This window comes from Saimiri boliviensis, chromosome 3 (assembly GCF_048565385.1).
Source record: "Saimiri boliviensis isolate mSaiBol1 chromosome 3, mSaiBol1.pri, whole genome shotgun sequence".
NCBI lineage: Eukaryota > Metazoa > Chordata > Mammalia > Primates > Cebidae > Saimiri > Saimiri boliviensis.
Genome location: NC_133451.1, coordinates 47,381,441 through 47,398,488, shown reverse-complemented (window position 1 = coordinate 47,398,488; position 17,048 = coordinate 47,381,441). Strand labels below are relative to the sequence as shown.

The window sequence follows — 17,048 nt, the reverse complement described above, 5'->3', positions numbered from 1 at the left end:
CAGGATCAAACCAAGGCCCAGGCTGCAGTTCCAGTTTCAGTTCCAGCTCAGGCTCCCAAAGGTGCCCAGATCCCTACAAAGGCTTCCGATTAGGCATCTCTGTCTGCCAATGTGAGGACAGAAGGACTGGTGCGACCCCCACCCCAGGCTACCATCTGCACAGGGCTGCGGTCCTCCTGTGCTATTTGTACAAATAAACCTGAGGCAGGGGGGAAAAAAAAGCTTACAGAAGAAAGCATAGGCCGCGTGCGGTGGCTCAAGCCTGTAATCCCAGCACTTTGGGAGACCAAGGTGGGTGGATCACAAGGTCAAGAGATCGAGACCATCCTGGTCAACATCGTGAAACCCCGTCTCTACTAAAAATACAAAAAATTAGCTGGGCATGGTGGCAAGTGCCTGTAATCCCAGCTACTCAGGAGGCTGAGGCAGGAGAATTGCCTGAACCCAGGAGGCGGAGGTTGCGGTGAGCCGAGATCATGCCATTGCACTCTAGCCTGGGTAACAAGAGCAAAACTGTCTCAAAAAAAAAAAAAAAAAAAAAAAAGATGGAATAGACAAAAAGATCTTAAAGAGTCAACAAAATGCACTCATCAGGAAGAAGAAACCTGATAAATTGGAGTCTATTAACACTGAAAACTACAGTTAAACAGAGTGGGGGAAAAAACCCATAATATACATATCAGACAAAAGACTTACTTCCAAAATATAGAAAGAAGTCTCACAAAACCAGTAGGAAAAAAGACAATCCAATGAAAAAACTGGTAAACAGACTTCAACAGATACTTCACAAACAATGATATAATGAAATGAGGTATAAGCAAATGAAAAGGTCTTCAACTTCATTAGTCACAGGGAAATACAAATTCAAACCACAATGTAATCAATAATAGTGTTCATTTATCACAATGGCTAAAATATAAAAGACATAAAAATAGCTAGTGTTTGGTGAGAATATAGGAGTATAAATTTGTCTAAATAGTTTGGCAATATTGACTAAAGCTAAATAAATATATACAAAAATCTATGACCCAGCAAAATGTCTATCAAAAGCACCATATTCTTGGAAGAACTAATTATAATAGTCGAAAGGGAAAACTACCAATTATCAATGTACAGTTAATACAGATAAACTGGTGTATTTACACGGAGGAAACCTATATGGCAACAAGGTGGACAAATGCAGTGATGTGCTGGTAAACTCCCTACAATAAGCTCTAATTTTAAGGTCTGTCAGTTTCCATGGTGTAAAGCCCCTAACACTTTAAAAATCAGCTTGCCGAAGTTTCTGAAAATTTAACAATCAATTCTCAGGAGCCAGTACAAACCAGTTCCAGCATGCTACTGGATGAATTTCATAATGTTGAAAGAATTTACATAAAAGAATACCTCGGTGTATGATTTCATGTAATTAAAGTACAAAAACAGACAACTAATCTGTGCCATTAGCCTCAGTTCCTTCATTTATACCACTGGGATGATAATAGAAAAAGGAAAATGGTAAGAACGTCTCTATTTTTACATTAAAAAGTTGTTCCAGCCAGGCACAGTGGCTCACGCCTGTAATCCCAACACTTTGGGAAGCTGAGGCAGGAGGATCACGAGGTTAAGATATTAAGACCATCCTGGCCAACATGGTGAAACCCTGTCTCTACTAAAAATACAAAAATTAGCTGGGAGTGGTGACACATGCCTGTAGTCCCTGCTGCTCCAGAAGCTGAGGCAGAAAAATCACTTGAACCTGGGAGGCAGAGATTGCAGTGAGCCGAGATTGCACCACTGCACTCCAGCCTGGCGACAGAGCAAGACTCCATCTCAAAAATAAAATAAAATATTTGGAAAGTCTCACTTCTGGGGAGAATCCAAAAAAAGAAAGAAAAATAAAATAAAGTTGTTCCTTCATTCTGTCATCAACTAGTTATAGAATACTTATAAAGACACTAAATACTGGATATTAACAGGAAACAAGACATGCTCTTTACTCTCATGGAATTTACAGTCTAGAGAGTTAAGACAAAGAGAAAAATGTGATGGTTGCTATTCAGCCCCTCAAATATTTGAGTACTATATGCACTAACTATGCCCTCTGTCAGGTACTAGAAACAGCTTATTTTCCTAAGTAGCAGCAAAAATGGAGGCAAACATATTTGTTGAAGGTCCCTACAATACTCTTTGTGACATACGGTTGCATTAATTATAGTGGCAGTACAGATGGAGGCAGATAGTTAATAAAGACATTTAAGAGCTAAAAAACATTAATTGGACAAGGCAGATAAGGGATAGAAGTGAAGGAAAACGTCCCAGTTTTCTGGATAGTACTGATGCCACTCAGTCATGAAAAGAGGAACTGGTTTTGGGGAAAATGATGAGTTCAGTTTGAGGGGCCTATAGAAGGGCCATCTATATTATATACTATATCCAGAATATAGTAACACCAACATTTCCAAAACAAGCAGACAAAGAAAACCCATACAAGAATGTAAGCACCAAGAGGTCATGACTTTTTGTTGTTTAGTGCTATATAACAATGTATAGTACATATCAGACACTCAAAAAATATGAAACAACAAAGGAATCGTCTGAGGTGGGAGAAAAATCTTAGGAATATGACATCATGAAAGCCAAGAGAATAGGATTATTTCAAGAAAAACTGGTTAAAGTTATATAATGCTGGTCAGTAACAAAAACTATCCATCATATTTAAGCAGCAAAGAGGTTGTGTTGGTAACCTTTTGAAAAGTTCCAGTAAATGGTAGAATATATGGATAGTTTCACAAGGACTGCAATGGGTTAAAAGAAGTAAAAAGTGAAGTGTTCATTCATGAAATCTGGCTTCAAATATAAGGCAGTTGGGAGTAGCTGGAAAAATAAATGAGGGAAGTTTTTTTTTTTTTTTAGTGTTCTCAAGTTAGAGGAGACCTGAACATGTATAAATGGTTTTGACAGATCAGGAAGCAACAGAGGGAACAGCTAAGACCACGTGGAGTATGACGCACTGTGGATGAAAGCAGATACAGGCAGCCCTCTGTATGCGTGCGTTCTGCAACCAAATGCAGATAGAAAATATTCAGAAAAAAATTGCATCTATACTAAATATGCACAGACTTTTATCTTGTCATTATTCCCTAAACAATACAGTATAACAACTGTTTATGTAGTGTTTACATACTCTTAGGTATTATAAGAAATCTAGAGATTATTTAAAGTATACAGGCAGATATACACATATACTTTACTAGGCCATTTTACACCAGAGACTTAAGCTTTTGTGGATTTTGGTATCCTCTAGGGGGGTCCTGGAGCCAATCCACAGATCCAAAAGGACCAATGAACAAAATGTCAGGGATTCTGATTAAATGTATAATGTCTTGGTGGATACTGAATCCTTGTCTTAAAGTCTCTCCCAATTTTTACCACTTCTACCTTACCTTCAGTAGTACAAAGTCTTCAACTGCACCTACATCCATAACCTCTAAAAACACTTTCCCCTCTTCATAACCTAATCCAAATTATAATTTCTCCTGGCTCTACTTAAGCTATTTAATGGAGTTTTCACTCCTCCCTGCATGATTTTGCCTCTTCAGCTCAGTCCTGATTACCTCTCCCAACAGTCATGCCTATTTGTCTTGATCATCAGGTCCCTCCTTCCTGGCAGGTTCCTTCTCTTTTAATCTAAATCCTGCCCATCTTTCAAAACCGACTTCTTTCAAGAAACTTTCCTTGATTACAACAGCCCTACAAAGATCTTTCTTCTTTGAACACCTACAACTCTTAGGGTCCCTACTCTGCAATTTAGTAGCTGATTAAGTATGTAATTCAATTTTCTATTTGCTTCAATGTATGTTTATAACAATTTGTTTCCTTCAATGACCTACTAGCAGCTCGTAAATTTCTTTTGTATAACCTTCTGCATACCTAGCTCCAATCATTATTAAATAACACACTGGATTAAAATAGACAAAAGAAGCAGAACAATAATAAACACTAATTTCATCTCTGTGCCAGTTTTCCCTACAAAGAAATGTAATTCAAAGTTTTGTTTTGTTTTGTTTTCACAATACAGAACCGATCTCAGTCTATAAAACAGCTTAGTCTTAAGGACATATAAATGCATATATGTCTTTTTTTTTTTTTTTTTTTTTTTTTTTTTTTTTTTTTGAGACGGAGTTTCGCTCTTGTTACCCAGGCTGGAGTGCAATGGCGCGATCTCGGCTCACCGCAACCTCCGCCTCCTGGGTTCAGGCAATTCTCCTGCCTCAGCCTCCTGAGTAGCTGGGATTACAGGCACACGTCACCATGCCCAGCTGATTGTTTGTATTTTTAGTAGAGACGGGGTTTCACCATGTCGACCAGGATGGTCTCGAACTCTCGACCTCGTGATCCACCCGCCTCGGCCTCCCAAAGTGCTGGGATTACAGGCTTGAGCCACCGCGCCCGGCAACATATATGTCTTGACTTGCTTTCATGTTTAAGATTTTTGTCATGGTACTATATTTTTATCAACTAATTGTGTCAAAAGTACTAAGCACCATATCTCATATCCTAATGTAAAGAGGCTAAAACTTCCAATCATAGTCACATTTTTGAAGAAGCCAGTTAATTAAAATAGGCCTCCAGGCCATCCTAAGGTCACCATCCTTTTCTGGGCACCTTCCCATTACCAGGTAGATGGTTCATGAAGTAAATAAAATGAGCAACTCTACTGCTTACTCCACTAAATTTTAAATGCAGGACTCAAGACATTTAATACTCAACCTAAACTCAATTCCGCATGAATACACTATGCTATTTGAGCCAAGAGACTTTAGGACAAGAAAGTCTCCTCAGGGGCTTGTTAAAAATAGATCACCTGCCAGATCCCTGAGATTCTAATTTTTTAAATAATGCTAACTCACCTCCACAAATCTCCCCAGGTGATCAAAGCTGGTTTAGAGAGCTACTGACCTTTAAATCATTATATAATAATCACTTGGAGTTTGTTAAAACTCAGACTCCAGGCCAGGCTCAGTGGCTTATGCTTGTAATCCCAGCACTTTGGGAGGCCAAGATGGATGGATCACGAGGTCAGGAGTTCAAGATCAGACTGGCCAATATGATGAAACCCTGTCTCTACTAATACAAAAATTAGCTGGGAATGGTGGCTCACGCCTGCAATCCCAGCTATTTGGGAGGCTGAGGTAGGAGAACTGCTTGAACCGAGACCTGGGAGGCAGAGGTTGCAGTGAGCCAAGATTGTGCCACTGCACTCCAGCCTGGGCTACACAGCGAGACTCCATCTCAAAAAACAAACAAACCAAAACAACAACAACAAAAAAAAAACAACAACACAGACTCCAGGTCCCCATGAATGTGCATTCTAACAAGTTCCTAGGTGATAATGTTGCTACTGGCCCACCTAGACCAGGTCTGTCCCGCTAATGCTGGTGTTCAGTTACTTTCTTGCTCTTGTAGGTTGTTAATGATGCTATCAGTGCAGTAGAAATTCTCAAGTCATAATATTTGGGTCAGTGGATCCATAGAGACAAAACGTTTAAAAATGCTCTGTAGAAATTAATCAATGAATTTTTATATGTTTAATATAATACAATGTTATCTTTACTTCTTCTAAACATCTAGAAAATAACACAAAACAAACATGGTATCCAAAATGCTAAATAAATTCAAAGTTTAAATATTTACCTTTACTAATTAATCCTTGAGTAATCAACATACTTGTTGCAGCCAAAGGCACAGCTATAGGAGGAAAAAGACCTTGTCAACATCAAAGAATGGAAGAGATTTTGTCTTCAGTTCATTAAATAAATGAATATCTGTAAAACCATCTAGGAATTACACTGCAAAACTAAGATCTTTATTGTATACATAGTGGAAAAATTAAAGGAGCATTTTAAATTTAAGAAAGCATCACAAAATATTAAACACTATAATTAATGAATCATTTAGGCCTAGGTTCCAAATAGCCAGCTGTTCATTAATAGCATCAACTAAGACAACAAAGCAGAACTGACTAAAAGTTTCTTCTGAAGTTAGAGAAGGGGGAAAAGTTAATGAGAGGAAAGAAACAAGTTACAAATAAGAAGAGCCACTACTGAATAATGATGACTAAATTCTGTACATCATGCTAAGCACTTTATGTGCATTACCTCATTTATTATATTTTTTATCCTATTTCTATAAGGTAGCTTATGTTATTACCACCCTTTTAAAGATAAGGAAACTGAAGCTTAGAGATGTTAATTAATTTACTCAAGGCCAAACTAGTTGAATGGTCCGGTTCGCAGATTCTAATAAAATCTGCCCGATACCAGATCTCAAGCTTTTAAGCTCTGTATTACATCCTGTGAACCAAAATACAAAATGTATTTAACCGTAATCAAGGTGGCTGAAGCAAAAATTAAAAAGCACCTATTTTAAACACTAATGTTTTGTATTTGTTTTTGACATGGAGTCTTGCTCTGTCACCCAGGCTGGAGTGCAGTGGCACTATCTCAGCTCACTGCAACCTCTGCCTCCCGAGTTCAAGCAATTCTCCTGCCTCAGCCTCCCTAGCTGGGATTACAGGCATGCACTACCACGCCCAGCTAATTTTTTTGTATTTTTAGTAGAGACGAAGTTTCACCATATTGGCCAGGCTGGTCTTAACTCCTGACCTTGTGATCCGCCCTCCTTGGCCTCCCAAAGTGCTGGGATTACAGGCGTGAGCCACTGCGCCTGGCCTTAATGTTCTTTGTTCTAAACTAGTGAACTTATTAAAGAATATGAAAATATTACATCTATATATGCCTACAACTGAAAGTAAAAAATCCAAAACTCTTGTAATCTCAAAGAGGGTTATCATTTAAAAACAGCTATCAATCACTGTTTTCATTAGCACTAATGGAATTTTTGTGACAATGAAAGCTGATTTTTGAGTGACCAACCCTATGATGAATTTGGTCTAGATAATTGACTGGTAAGCAGTTCCCCATATTGAATATGTGTAAGTAGCTTACTGTGCCCAAAGTGTTTGTACAAATACAGTTCATGCCAAACACCTGCTTTCATTCTGGGAGTCTGGAATTTTGGTACCTGTTAGGCAGAGGGTACATAAGTGACTAGTCTTCAATAAAAACCAAGGGCACTGAGTCTCTAAAGTTTCTTTGATAGATAAAACTTCGCACATTGTTACCACTAGGTGTTAGAGAAATCAACACTTCTCAAGAATTCTCTCCCTGGAGAGAGAAGTCTTGTTACTACTTGGTTTCCTCTGGACTTCACTCCATGCTCCCTTTTCCCTTGATGATTTTGCTTTATATCCTTTCACTGTAAGTTATTTTAAAGTTAAATCGCTATATTTGGCTACTAGCTGCCACACTGGACAGTGCTGTTCCAGACCTGAGGTTGACAAACAAGTTCTATGAAGAGCCAGATGGCAAATACTTTGGGTTTTGTGGGACAATCTCTGTTCCAAGTACCCAACTGCCATTTTAAAGCAAAAGAATCCAGAGACAATCCAAAAACACATGAACACAGCAGTGTTCCAAGAAAACTTTATTTATAAATGCAAAAATATGAATTTTGTTAAGTACTTTTCACACGTAATGAAATATTATTCTCCTTTTATTTTTTTTCTTAACCATTATTTTTTATTTTTTTAGGGTCTTATTCTGTCACCAGGGCTGGAGTGCAGTTGTGCAACCTCATCTCACCACTGCATCAACCCTTGGGCTCAGATGATCTTCCTGCTTCAGTGTCCCACGTGGCTGGGACTGCAGGCATGCACCACCATGCCTGGCTAATTTTTCATTGGTTTTTGTTTTGTTTTGTTTCTGTAGAGATGAGGTTTCGCGATGTTGCCCAGGCTGGTCTTGAACTCCTGGGCTCAAGCAATCAGCCCACCTCAGCCTCCCAAAGTGTTGGGATTACAGGCTTGAGCCACTGCATCCAGCCTCTTAACCATTTTAAAATATAAAAACAATTCTCACGCATACAAAAACAGATTTGATCCACGGGCTAGTTCGTTCAACTCTGGTCTAAACCATATATGGACAATTTAAGAACCAAAGTAATTAAAACATTTGAATCATTAGAGAGATTTCATGATTAAAATCCATCACTTTGGAACAGGGCATTAACTTTGCCATCAGACACAAACTGTACAAATGCTAAGGTTTGAATTCATGCTATCCTACTTACTAACAGATTTTACCTTTGCTGGAAATATGGTTTCTTTAATGCTGGCTGGTTAGAATGCCTTCATGTATTATCATTTAAGGTTTTGCAAAGGACAAATCCCTTTTAATTACAGCACCAGCACAATTTGCAATCATTTTTCTCCTTCAGCTTCACTCAAGGATTGCAACATGAAGCACTGAAGAATCATATAAGGATAAAAGGTAATGAGTTAGTTGGCCATTTCTACAATGGATAATGCTTTCCCCATTTAATGCAGAGTAACAGTCTGCTTGAGGAGATACTAGTTCTGCCATTCACCACAATGTCTTTGTACAGCTTCTCATGCTATAAAAGGATAATGGATTAGACCTAAGGTCTCATTCCAACTCAGGTATTCTACTTTATGTCATAGAAAAAGACAATGGTAAGACTGAAAGAGGCTTCAGAGATTATCTAGTCCTCACTGATACTCTAGAGTACACTGATACCCAGAAAAGACAAGTCATTTGCTCAAAGCAACACAGCTGGTGAGTTTGTGGTAGTGCTGGGATCAGAATCCAAGTCTTCTGACTCCTCCCCACCCCCGGTCAGTGGCCTTTTCCACTGCAGTATGTAACTTCTATTTTGTAAAAGAATCTGTTTCCATAGGCAAATCAGTAATGCTGCTGACCAAAACCTAGTGCACATTATTACCACAGTCCCAAACTATATTCAATGTGTACAAGAGCCCCTACAATTCCTTGAACTCTTCTCCCCTCACAGTAACAAAAAGTTACTCTATATTCGTAACTGTAGTCAATAGAAATTTTTATTTAATCACAAGAACATTAATAGCTATTTAATAAAATAGCCAACACTTAGACAATTAAATTGCATTAATCCCTATAACAATTTCATAAGATAGCCAGTTATCCCTATTTTAAAGATAAGGAAACTGAGGCACACAGACCTCAGGAACTTGCCCAAAATCTCACAGCTACGGTGTGTGGAGCTGGGATTTGAACCCAGCCAATCAAGCCTCAGAGTTCATACTCTTTTTTTTGTTTTGTTTTCTTGAGACAGAGTCTCACTCTCTGTCACCCAAGCTGGAATGCAATGGCACGATCTCAGCTCACTGCAACCTCCACCTCCTGGGTTCAACCAATTCTCCTGTCTCAGCCTCCCAAGTAGCTGGGACTACAGGTGCCTCCCACCATGCCCCACTAATTGTTGTAGTTTTAGTAGAGATGGGGTTTCACCATATTGGTCAGGCTGGTCTTGAACTCCTGACCTCAGGTGACTGGCCTGCCTCAGCTGGGATTACAGGTGTGAGCCACCGTGCCTGACTGCTTTTGTCTTTTCAACTTGTGACTTATCTGTTTAGATGCACAAAGAAATTACTTAGCTTTGTACTGTTCATACACCACATGTCCCACTATTAAGAGTCTGGCATACATGGGCATCCTGATTATTGTTCACTCCTCTTTAATGTACTTTTGGCATAATCCTGTCATAGCTATTTAGAATGTTAAACATGTGCAACAGTATACATTTATCAGCCAGAAATAAACCCGGACACCTTAGCATCTATTTAGCCATTAGGCCAACATTATAACAATCCCAAACCCTCTCTATCAGACTTGTCTTTTTCTTAATCCTGTGTCCTTGAGACTTGAAAACAGATCATTTTACCCTATCTACTCTATACAATTGTCAAAGATTGAAAAAAAAAAAAAAAAAAAACTGTAGCCAGAGTATATAGCCAAGTTCTCTAAGAAATTCTTTCCATTCTGGCCAGGCGCAATGACTCATACCTGTAATCCCAGCACTTTGGGAGGCTGAGGCAGGCGGATCACCTGAGGTCAGGAGTTCAAGGCCAGCCCAGCCAACATCCATCTCTATTAAAAATACAAAAATTAGCTGGGCATACTGGCAGGCACCTGTAATCCCAGCTACTCAGAAGGCTGAGGCAGGAAAACTGCTTGTACATAGGAGGTGGAGGTTGCAGTGAGCCAAGATTGTGCCATGGCACTCCAGCCTGGACGACAAGAGTGAAACCCAGTCACAAAAAAAAAAAGAAAAGAAAAAGAAATTATTCCCATCCTATGAGCCATGAAACTTTTATATAAGTCCTTAATTTATGATTACTATGCATCTAAAACAATTATTCCCAACTGCATAGTCATCATAAATTAAGATGGACATCATCAACTAATTCTTACTTAGATTCTTTTCAGCTTGAAACATCTGCAAGTCTCTGAATATTGGTGGATAAAATAATAAAGATTCTATCAGAGCTCGTGTTATCTTCCTAACTGCTCTTGGTCTCTATTGATTCTTCCACCATCACTTGTTCCCTTATCCATGGTACTACCCAAACTTTATTCTTTATTCTTTTTTTTTTTTGAGATGGAGTCTCGCTCTTGTTACCCAGGCTGGAGTACAACGGCGCAATCTCGGCTCACCGCAACCTCCACCTCCTGGGTTCAGCCAATTCTCCTGCCTCAGCCTCCTGAGTAGCTGGGATTACAGGCACACACCACCATGCCCAGCTAATTTTTTGTATTTTTAGTAGAGACAGGGTTTCACCATGTTGACCAGGATGGTCTCGATCTCTTGACCTTGTGATCCACCCGCCTCGGCCTCCCAAAGTGCTGGGATTACAGGCGTGAGCCACTGCGCCCAGCCACTTTATTCTTTATTCTATCATTCCTAAGTATTAATCACATGGCAGAAACTATTAAGTTTTATGCTTTTATCTCTACACTTAATTTGTAGGTGAATTCACCAACACAACTCCACATAAACCCAATTTTTCATCTATATTTTGTTTCTATCTCCAGTTACTTACAAATCTTCGACAATCGAATGTTGCACCATAAATTCCAAATGTCTGAACTAAACTCATTTCCCTCTTCAAACAAGAACTCCTTCTAACTGAACCTTTTATTCAGTAGTATCATCATCATTAAGTCTCCTAAACTGGTTATCTTAAAACTATTTCTTTCCTCTTACCATTCCTTCATTCTGCCTTAGTTGAACTTCTTTAAAAATCCTATTATTTGTCCTTTAAAAAAGTCTTTCATTGCCAGCTCATCTTTTCCAGTCCAAATGACACAATATTCAACTTTATCTCATCAGTGACTACATACATATGCCTAAGGTTACTGCCAAAAGCTCATAACAGATTTCACCAAATACAATTTCTTACCCTTCTACCCATCTTGCACACTGCTAACCTTCCTCAAAAACCTTCCTTAAAAAAAACTTACAAATCACCCCCCTCCCACCCCCCCACCCCCTACCCAAGAACTCAAATGATATAATGAATCAAATATTTAACTCATTACTATGTTTTATGTTCTATCCTCAATGAAAAGACTTCTGTTCCAATCAATTCAGGCTCATGGCTCTAGCAGAGATCAAGTTATTGCAAACTCAGCCTTTGTTCACTACTCCTTTCATCCAAATGCTACTCCACCTTTCCTCTTCATTTATCTACTTATTATTCATCTTTTGAAGGGGGAGGGTAGAGACAGGGCCACACCATGTTGCCAAGGCTGATCTCAAACTCCTGCTCTCAGGCAATCCTCCTGCCTCAGCCACCCAAAGTGCTGGGGCCAGGTGCAGTGGCTCATGCTTGAAATCCCACCATTCTGAGGCCAAGACAGGCAGATCATTTGAGCCCAGGGGTTCAAGATCAGCCTGGGCAACATGGAGAAACCCATTATCTACAAAACCAAAAACCCAACCAAACCAAGGTGTTGGGATTACAGGTGTGAGCCACCATGCCCGGCTTATAGTCTAATTTAAAGTTATTCCAGTATTGTTTACTTAACAAATAAAGGTCTCTTTCCAACTCAGATATTCTACCTTATGTTACGTAAAAAGACAACTGTAAAATTGAAAGAGGCTTCAATTTTTAACAAATTGAAATTTAATAAAATTTTCAGAAATTTTTGAATTTTAAAATTTCAAGTTATTCAAATGTTTCCATTTCAGTAAGCCAATTACACTTAATCTCCTTAAAAAGTCTTCTGCGGTTACACACTTAATCTCTGTTTCACATATTACAGCTTTGTCTCACCACATATAAACCTTCTTCAGGGCTGGGCCTGGTGGTTCACACCTGTAATCCCAGCCCTTTGGGAGGCCAAGGCAGGCAAATCAGCAGAGGTCAGGGGTTCGAGATCAGCGTCGCCAACATGGTGAAACCCCACCTCTACTAAAAATACAAAAATTAGCTAGGCATGGAGGCACGAACCTGTAGTCCCAGCTACTTGAGATACTATGGCAGGAGAATCACTTTAACTCAGGAGAAGGATGTTGCAGTGAGCAGAGATGGTACCAGTGCACTCTAGCCTGGCCAACAGAGTGAGACACTGTCTCAAAAACAAAAACAAAAAAACAAACAAACAAAAAAGAAAACTACTTCAGGACAAAGACTGTCCTTTCGTAAAACTTATCTTCCCAACAGGTAGCTTGCACATCTTGCACATTTTAAGCATACATATCACACTGACTCATGAAAACGCACATCCTCCTTAATGGCTTAAGATGCCCTTTTTTTCCCTTTTTCTTTTTTCTTTGAGACAGGGTCTGGCTCTGTCACCCAGGCTGGAATGCAGTGATGTGATCATAACTCACTGCAGCAGCCTCTATCTACCCAGCTCAAGGGATCCTCCGGCCTCATCCTCAGCCTCCCAAGTGGTTGCAACTACAGCTGTGTACTACCACACCCAGCTAATTTCTTTCATTTTTGGTAGAGATGAGGCCTCTTTCACTATGTTGCCCAGGCTGGTCTTGAACTCCTGGGCTCAAGTGATCCTCCTGCCTCAGCCTCCCAAAGTGCTGCGATTACAGGCATGAGGCACCATGACCAGCCAAGTTGCCTTAAAAAAAAAAAAAATTTGCCAGGCACAGTGACTCACACCTGTAATCCCAGCACTTTGGGAGGCCGAGGTGGCTGGATCACCTGAGGTCAGGAGTTTGAGAGCAGCCTAGCCAACAAGGTGAAAACCCATCTCTATTAAAAATACAAAAATTTGCTGGGCATGGTTGCACACACCTGTAATCCCAGCTACCTGGGAGGCTGAAGCAGGAGAATCGCTTGAACCCAGGAGGTAGAGGTTGCAGTGAGCAGAGATTGTGCAACTGCACTCCAGCCTGAACTACAAGAGCAAAACTCCGTCTCAAAAAAACAAAAATCCATCCTCCTTTTTTGTTATAATTACCTTACCTGAAAGGATTAGTTTCCAAATAAAGCAATACCAGTTCTTTGTTCATTTTCTTTCATTTTTCACTTTTTTCTTTTTTGTTTTATTTTTTTCATTTCTTCCAGTTCTTTGTTCAATACTAAGATTATATTTTGTGTATTGCTTCCAACAATCTCTGTCTTTAAAAAATAAAATCTTGACATATATACACAAATATATATAATTCTCTAGTCAGAAATCAAGAAGTGGTAGTTTAACAACATTTCACAATAATAAAATGGGAACTAACCTGTTATTATGTAATGGTTAAAAGCATTAAGAGTAAAATCCTGTTTCAGACAGACCTGGTTTCAACTCCAAACATCGTAATTTATCACCTGTGTAACACTAAGTGTTGTTGCCATTTAACATCTCTAAACCTCAATTCCCTCACCTGTAAAGTGAGGGTAATAATAGTTATCAAGCTTATTGGGTTGTTTTTATATAACTTATGTACATACACTAAATGCTAACTATTATTATTATCAACAAAATTACCTCATCATTTTGATTACAAAAATCTGGAAATAATTACTTTAAAATGTATGCAATTCCTTTATTTCCTTAATCTCTTTTAACAATAACCACACTACGCAAAAAGTTTGCCAATTTGTTCTATACGGAGTTATTATAATTTCAGATTCAAATTCAGGTCAAAATTTCAGGTACAATTTTTGGATCAAATTACATTAATTAGAAAATTGAACTCACATCTGAACCAGAAGCTTTCATCACTGCATTCTGCGAAGAGTCTCCTTTCTTCCTCTGTTGGAATGTAATCAGGCCCTATGTCTTTTTACAAGGAAAATAAAAAAACATTAAATTACCCATAATAAAACTAAGTCTCAAAAATTATCTTAGCCTAAATATTACCATTTTTTTAACTCAAAAAATAAAACAACTGGCTTATACTTATTTTTATTTTATTTATTTTTTTTGAGATCAAGTTTCACTCTTGTTACCCAGGCTGGAGTGCAATGGCACAATCTGGTCTCACTGCAACCTCCGCCTTCCGGCTTCAAGAGATTCTCCTGCTTCAGCCTCCTGAGTAGCTGGGATTATAGGCACCCATCACCATGCCAGAATAATTTTTTGTATTTTTAGTAGAGACGGGGTTTCACCATGTTGCCCAGACTGGTCTCCAACTCGTGACCTCAGGTGATCCACCCATCTCGGCCTCCCAAAGTGCTGGGATTACATGAGCCACCGCGCCCAGCCATTTACACACTTTTAACAAACTCTGACTTCAAACAGAAGTTAATGCTACTATCTGCTCGTGAGGACTGGCAACGCAATGTGCTGGGCCCACTGCAAAAACAAAACAAAACAAAACAAAAACAAAAAAACGTGGGACTCCTTGTCCAAATTATTCAGAATTTCAAGAGTAGAAACATGAAATCAAGTACGTGGGCCTGTCTGCGTATGCCCATGAAGCCAGCCCACCTGCCACTGTTACTCAAGCCAGTGAAATTTCCTTTACATAGAAAGTGCTATTAATTATAAATACTTAATAGATAGTTACGGGTAATTGGTCTTGGAACTTCTGCACTCGGCTCTTGAAAATCAGCCCTCCCATTCATCTTTCCTGTATCAAAAACAACACATATTAAGTATTAGAAACCATCACTATATAGGTCAAAGTAAGTTAAGATGTAGGCTATAGTAAAACTACTAGTCTACATAGCAATAATCCATAAATATTTACTACACACTACCATATCTTAAATACTTCACATAAAAATAGCTAGATGAAAAAGTAACAGATCTATTAATTTGACTCACTATTCAGGTTAAGCTCCTTAAATGAAAAAGCATAAGCGTTTTATAAGTTTATACTGTTTATTAATATGAAGATATAAAAAGCTATCAATAAAATAATATACGTATTTTTTCCTCCCGCAACTGTTTCTTTCACATTATCTTATGTTCTGGTCGTTTTGCAAATCTATGCCCAATAATTAGGATAATTTCTCAAAACAGAAGAGAAAAAAAGCTCAAGTCATTTCTGAGTTTCCATATTAAAAAACAAAATAATCATCAGAAACATTCAACCTCTCCCACAAAAGAGGACTCTCAAATTACGGAATAACAAAGACGTCATATCCTTCACCCCGTGATGTAAAGCTAACAGCAAATTCCGTATCTCAAAATTTCCTTCCTCCCCAAGTATATATAAAAAAGGCATAAAATTCCAAGAATGTAAATTTTTTTTATTTGGTTCTTTAAAAAAAAAAAAACCAACTCATATATTGGGACTTAGATCAACAGATCAAGTAACTGTATTTTACAGAATATTTAAGCGGGATCATTATTATTCTCACTTTAAAAACAATTTGCATGGAAACGGGAAATGGCATACACAATTAATTCATTTAGTCAATAAGCCATGAGGGCCTACTACATGCCAATCCCTTAGATCCAGAAAAGGAATAAAAAGGGTAAACTGAATTCATGCATGGATGGAGCCTGCTGAATAATCTACTTCTAACCTACAACCGTATTCGAAAAAAATGAAACTCTCTCATTTCCCACAACAGCATCCTTCCTAGAAACACCAGGAAAATTATCAGGGCAGACAAGGCCCTTGAGACAATACCATTTTAAGCTCTTAATACAAAAGAAAGAAGGATTGAAGCCCCAGCGGCCTAGAACCGCTGATTGCCGCACTCCATCCTCCACTCGCTGTGTCCGTCTCCCACCTGCCGTTACTGACTGAGCAACAGCCCCACAGGCATTCCGTGACCACGAACTTCCCCAGCTCGCACCCTCAGAAACAATCCTTCGCCCCTGCGGCCACCGACACCAAGGAGGCCGAGATCCGAGCTTGATCTACCCACCCTCACAGGCAGGAAAATGGCGGAAGGTGCGAAAGTCGCGGATGGACGCAGAGGTGGTGAGGGAATACGCGAAGGGCAACAACGGGGAGGGCAACTGCGGGGCTGTCTGCGTCACCTCACCCACCTCCTGTCGACAGCAGCAGGCGACTGCGAAGCAAGCCCAAGCGATCAGGGGCAGAAGGCTCGAAAGGGACTAGGGAGGGGCAGGGAGGGAGAAAAGTGCCAGGTACCGCGGGGAGGGGGAGGGGGCGGACAGCCGCTACAAGTCACCCAGACTGGGGATCTAAATGACCGCGACCCGGAGACAGTGTCTACCTACGGCAGGAAATGACGTCAGAGCTCCCTGCGGGGTCTAAGAGCTGGCGGCCCAGGATAGACGCATGCGTATACTCGTCTCTCCTCCCTTCTCTCCCAGGCCGCGGCGCTCAAGAGCCGCACTGCGACTGCGCGGGCGACAGAGGCGGACCAAGAACCCCGCCCGCGCCCTCCCTGGGTGACGGGGTGGGTTGGGCGTAAGCTTGTCTTGGGCTATTGTGACTCACCTCTCTGGGCTTCCCTTGGCAGGCTGGCGGGAACGTTCTGAAACCCTATGTCGTCCCTTTTTGGAGAGTTAGCGACTTCATACATTTTGTCTTAAATGAGATAATTTCATTCTTTGACCCTGTAGGCTAAGTCGTGGAAAGTAATTTTTAAGCATACGTACCTGGTTATCTGTCACATGCTCTTGAGCCAAGTTTCTAACGAGTTCTGGAACCGCTGTCAGGGTAACCTGATCTCTTTGAGCCTAAGAATTTTCTCATCTGAAAAGTGGAAATGCGTATACGGT

General features: G+C 39.8%; 1 protein-coding gene across 6 annotated transcripts in view; it reads right to left on the bottom strand.

Annotated features, from left to right (window-relative positions):
- OCIAD1 (OCIA domain containing 1) overlaps positions 1-16,543 on the bottom strand; it is a 30,434-nt gene extending 13,891 nt beyond the window's left edge. For 2 of the 6 annotated variants that reach the window (XM_010344189.3, XM_074396111.1), the window contains exons 1-4: positions 16,347-16,542; positions 14,908-14,970; positions 14,097-14,177; positions 5,677-5,730 (exon numbers count right to left, since the gene is read on the bottom strand). In XM_010344189.3, coding sequence (XP_010342491.1) covers positions 5,677-5,730; positions 14,097-14,177; positions 14,908-14,965 — 193 coding nt within the window. In that variant the 5' untranslated portion in view covers positions 14,966-14,970; positions 16,347-16,542. The other 4 variants (XM_003933635.4, XM_010344187.3, XM_010344188.3 and 1 more) reach the window with 4 other exon arrangements.
- Positions 16,544-17,048: the final 505 nt, after the last annotated feature.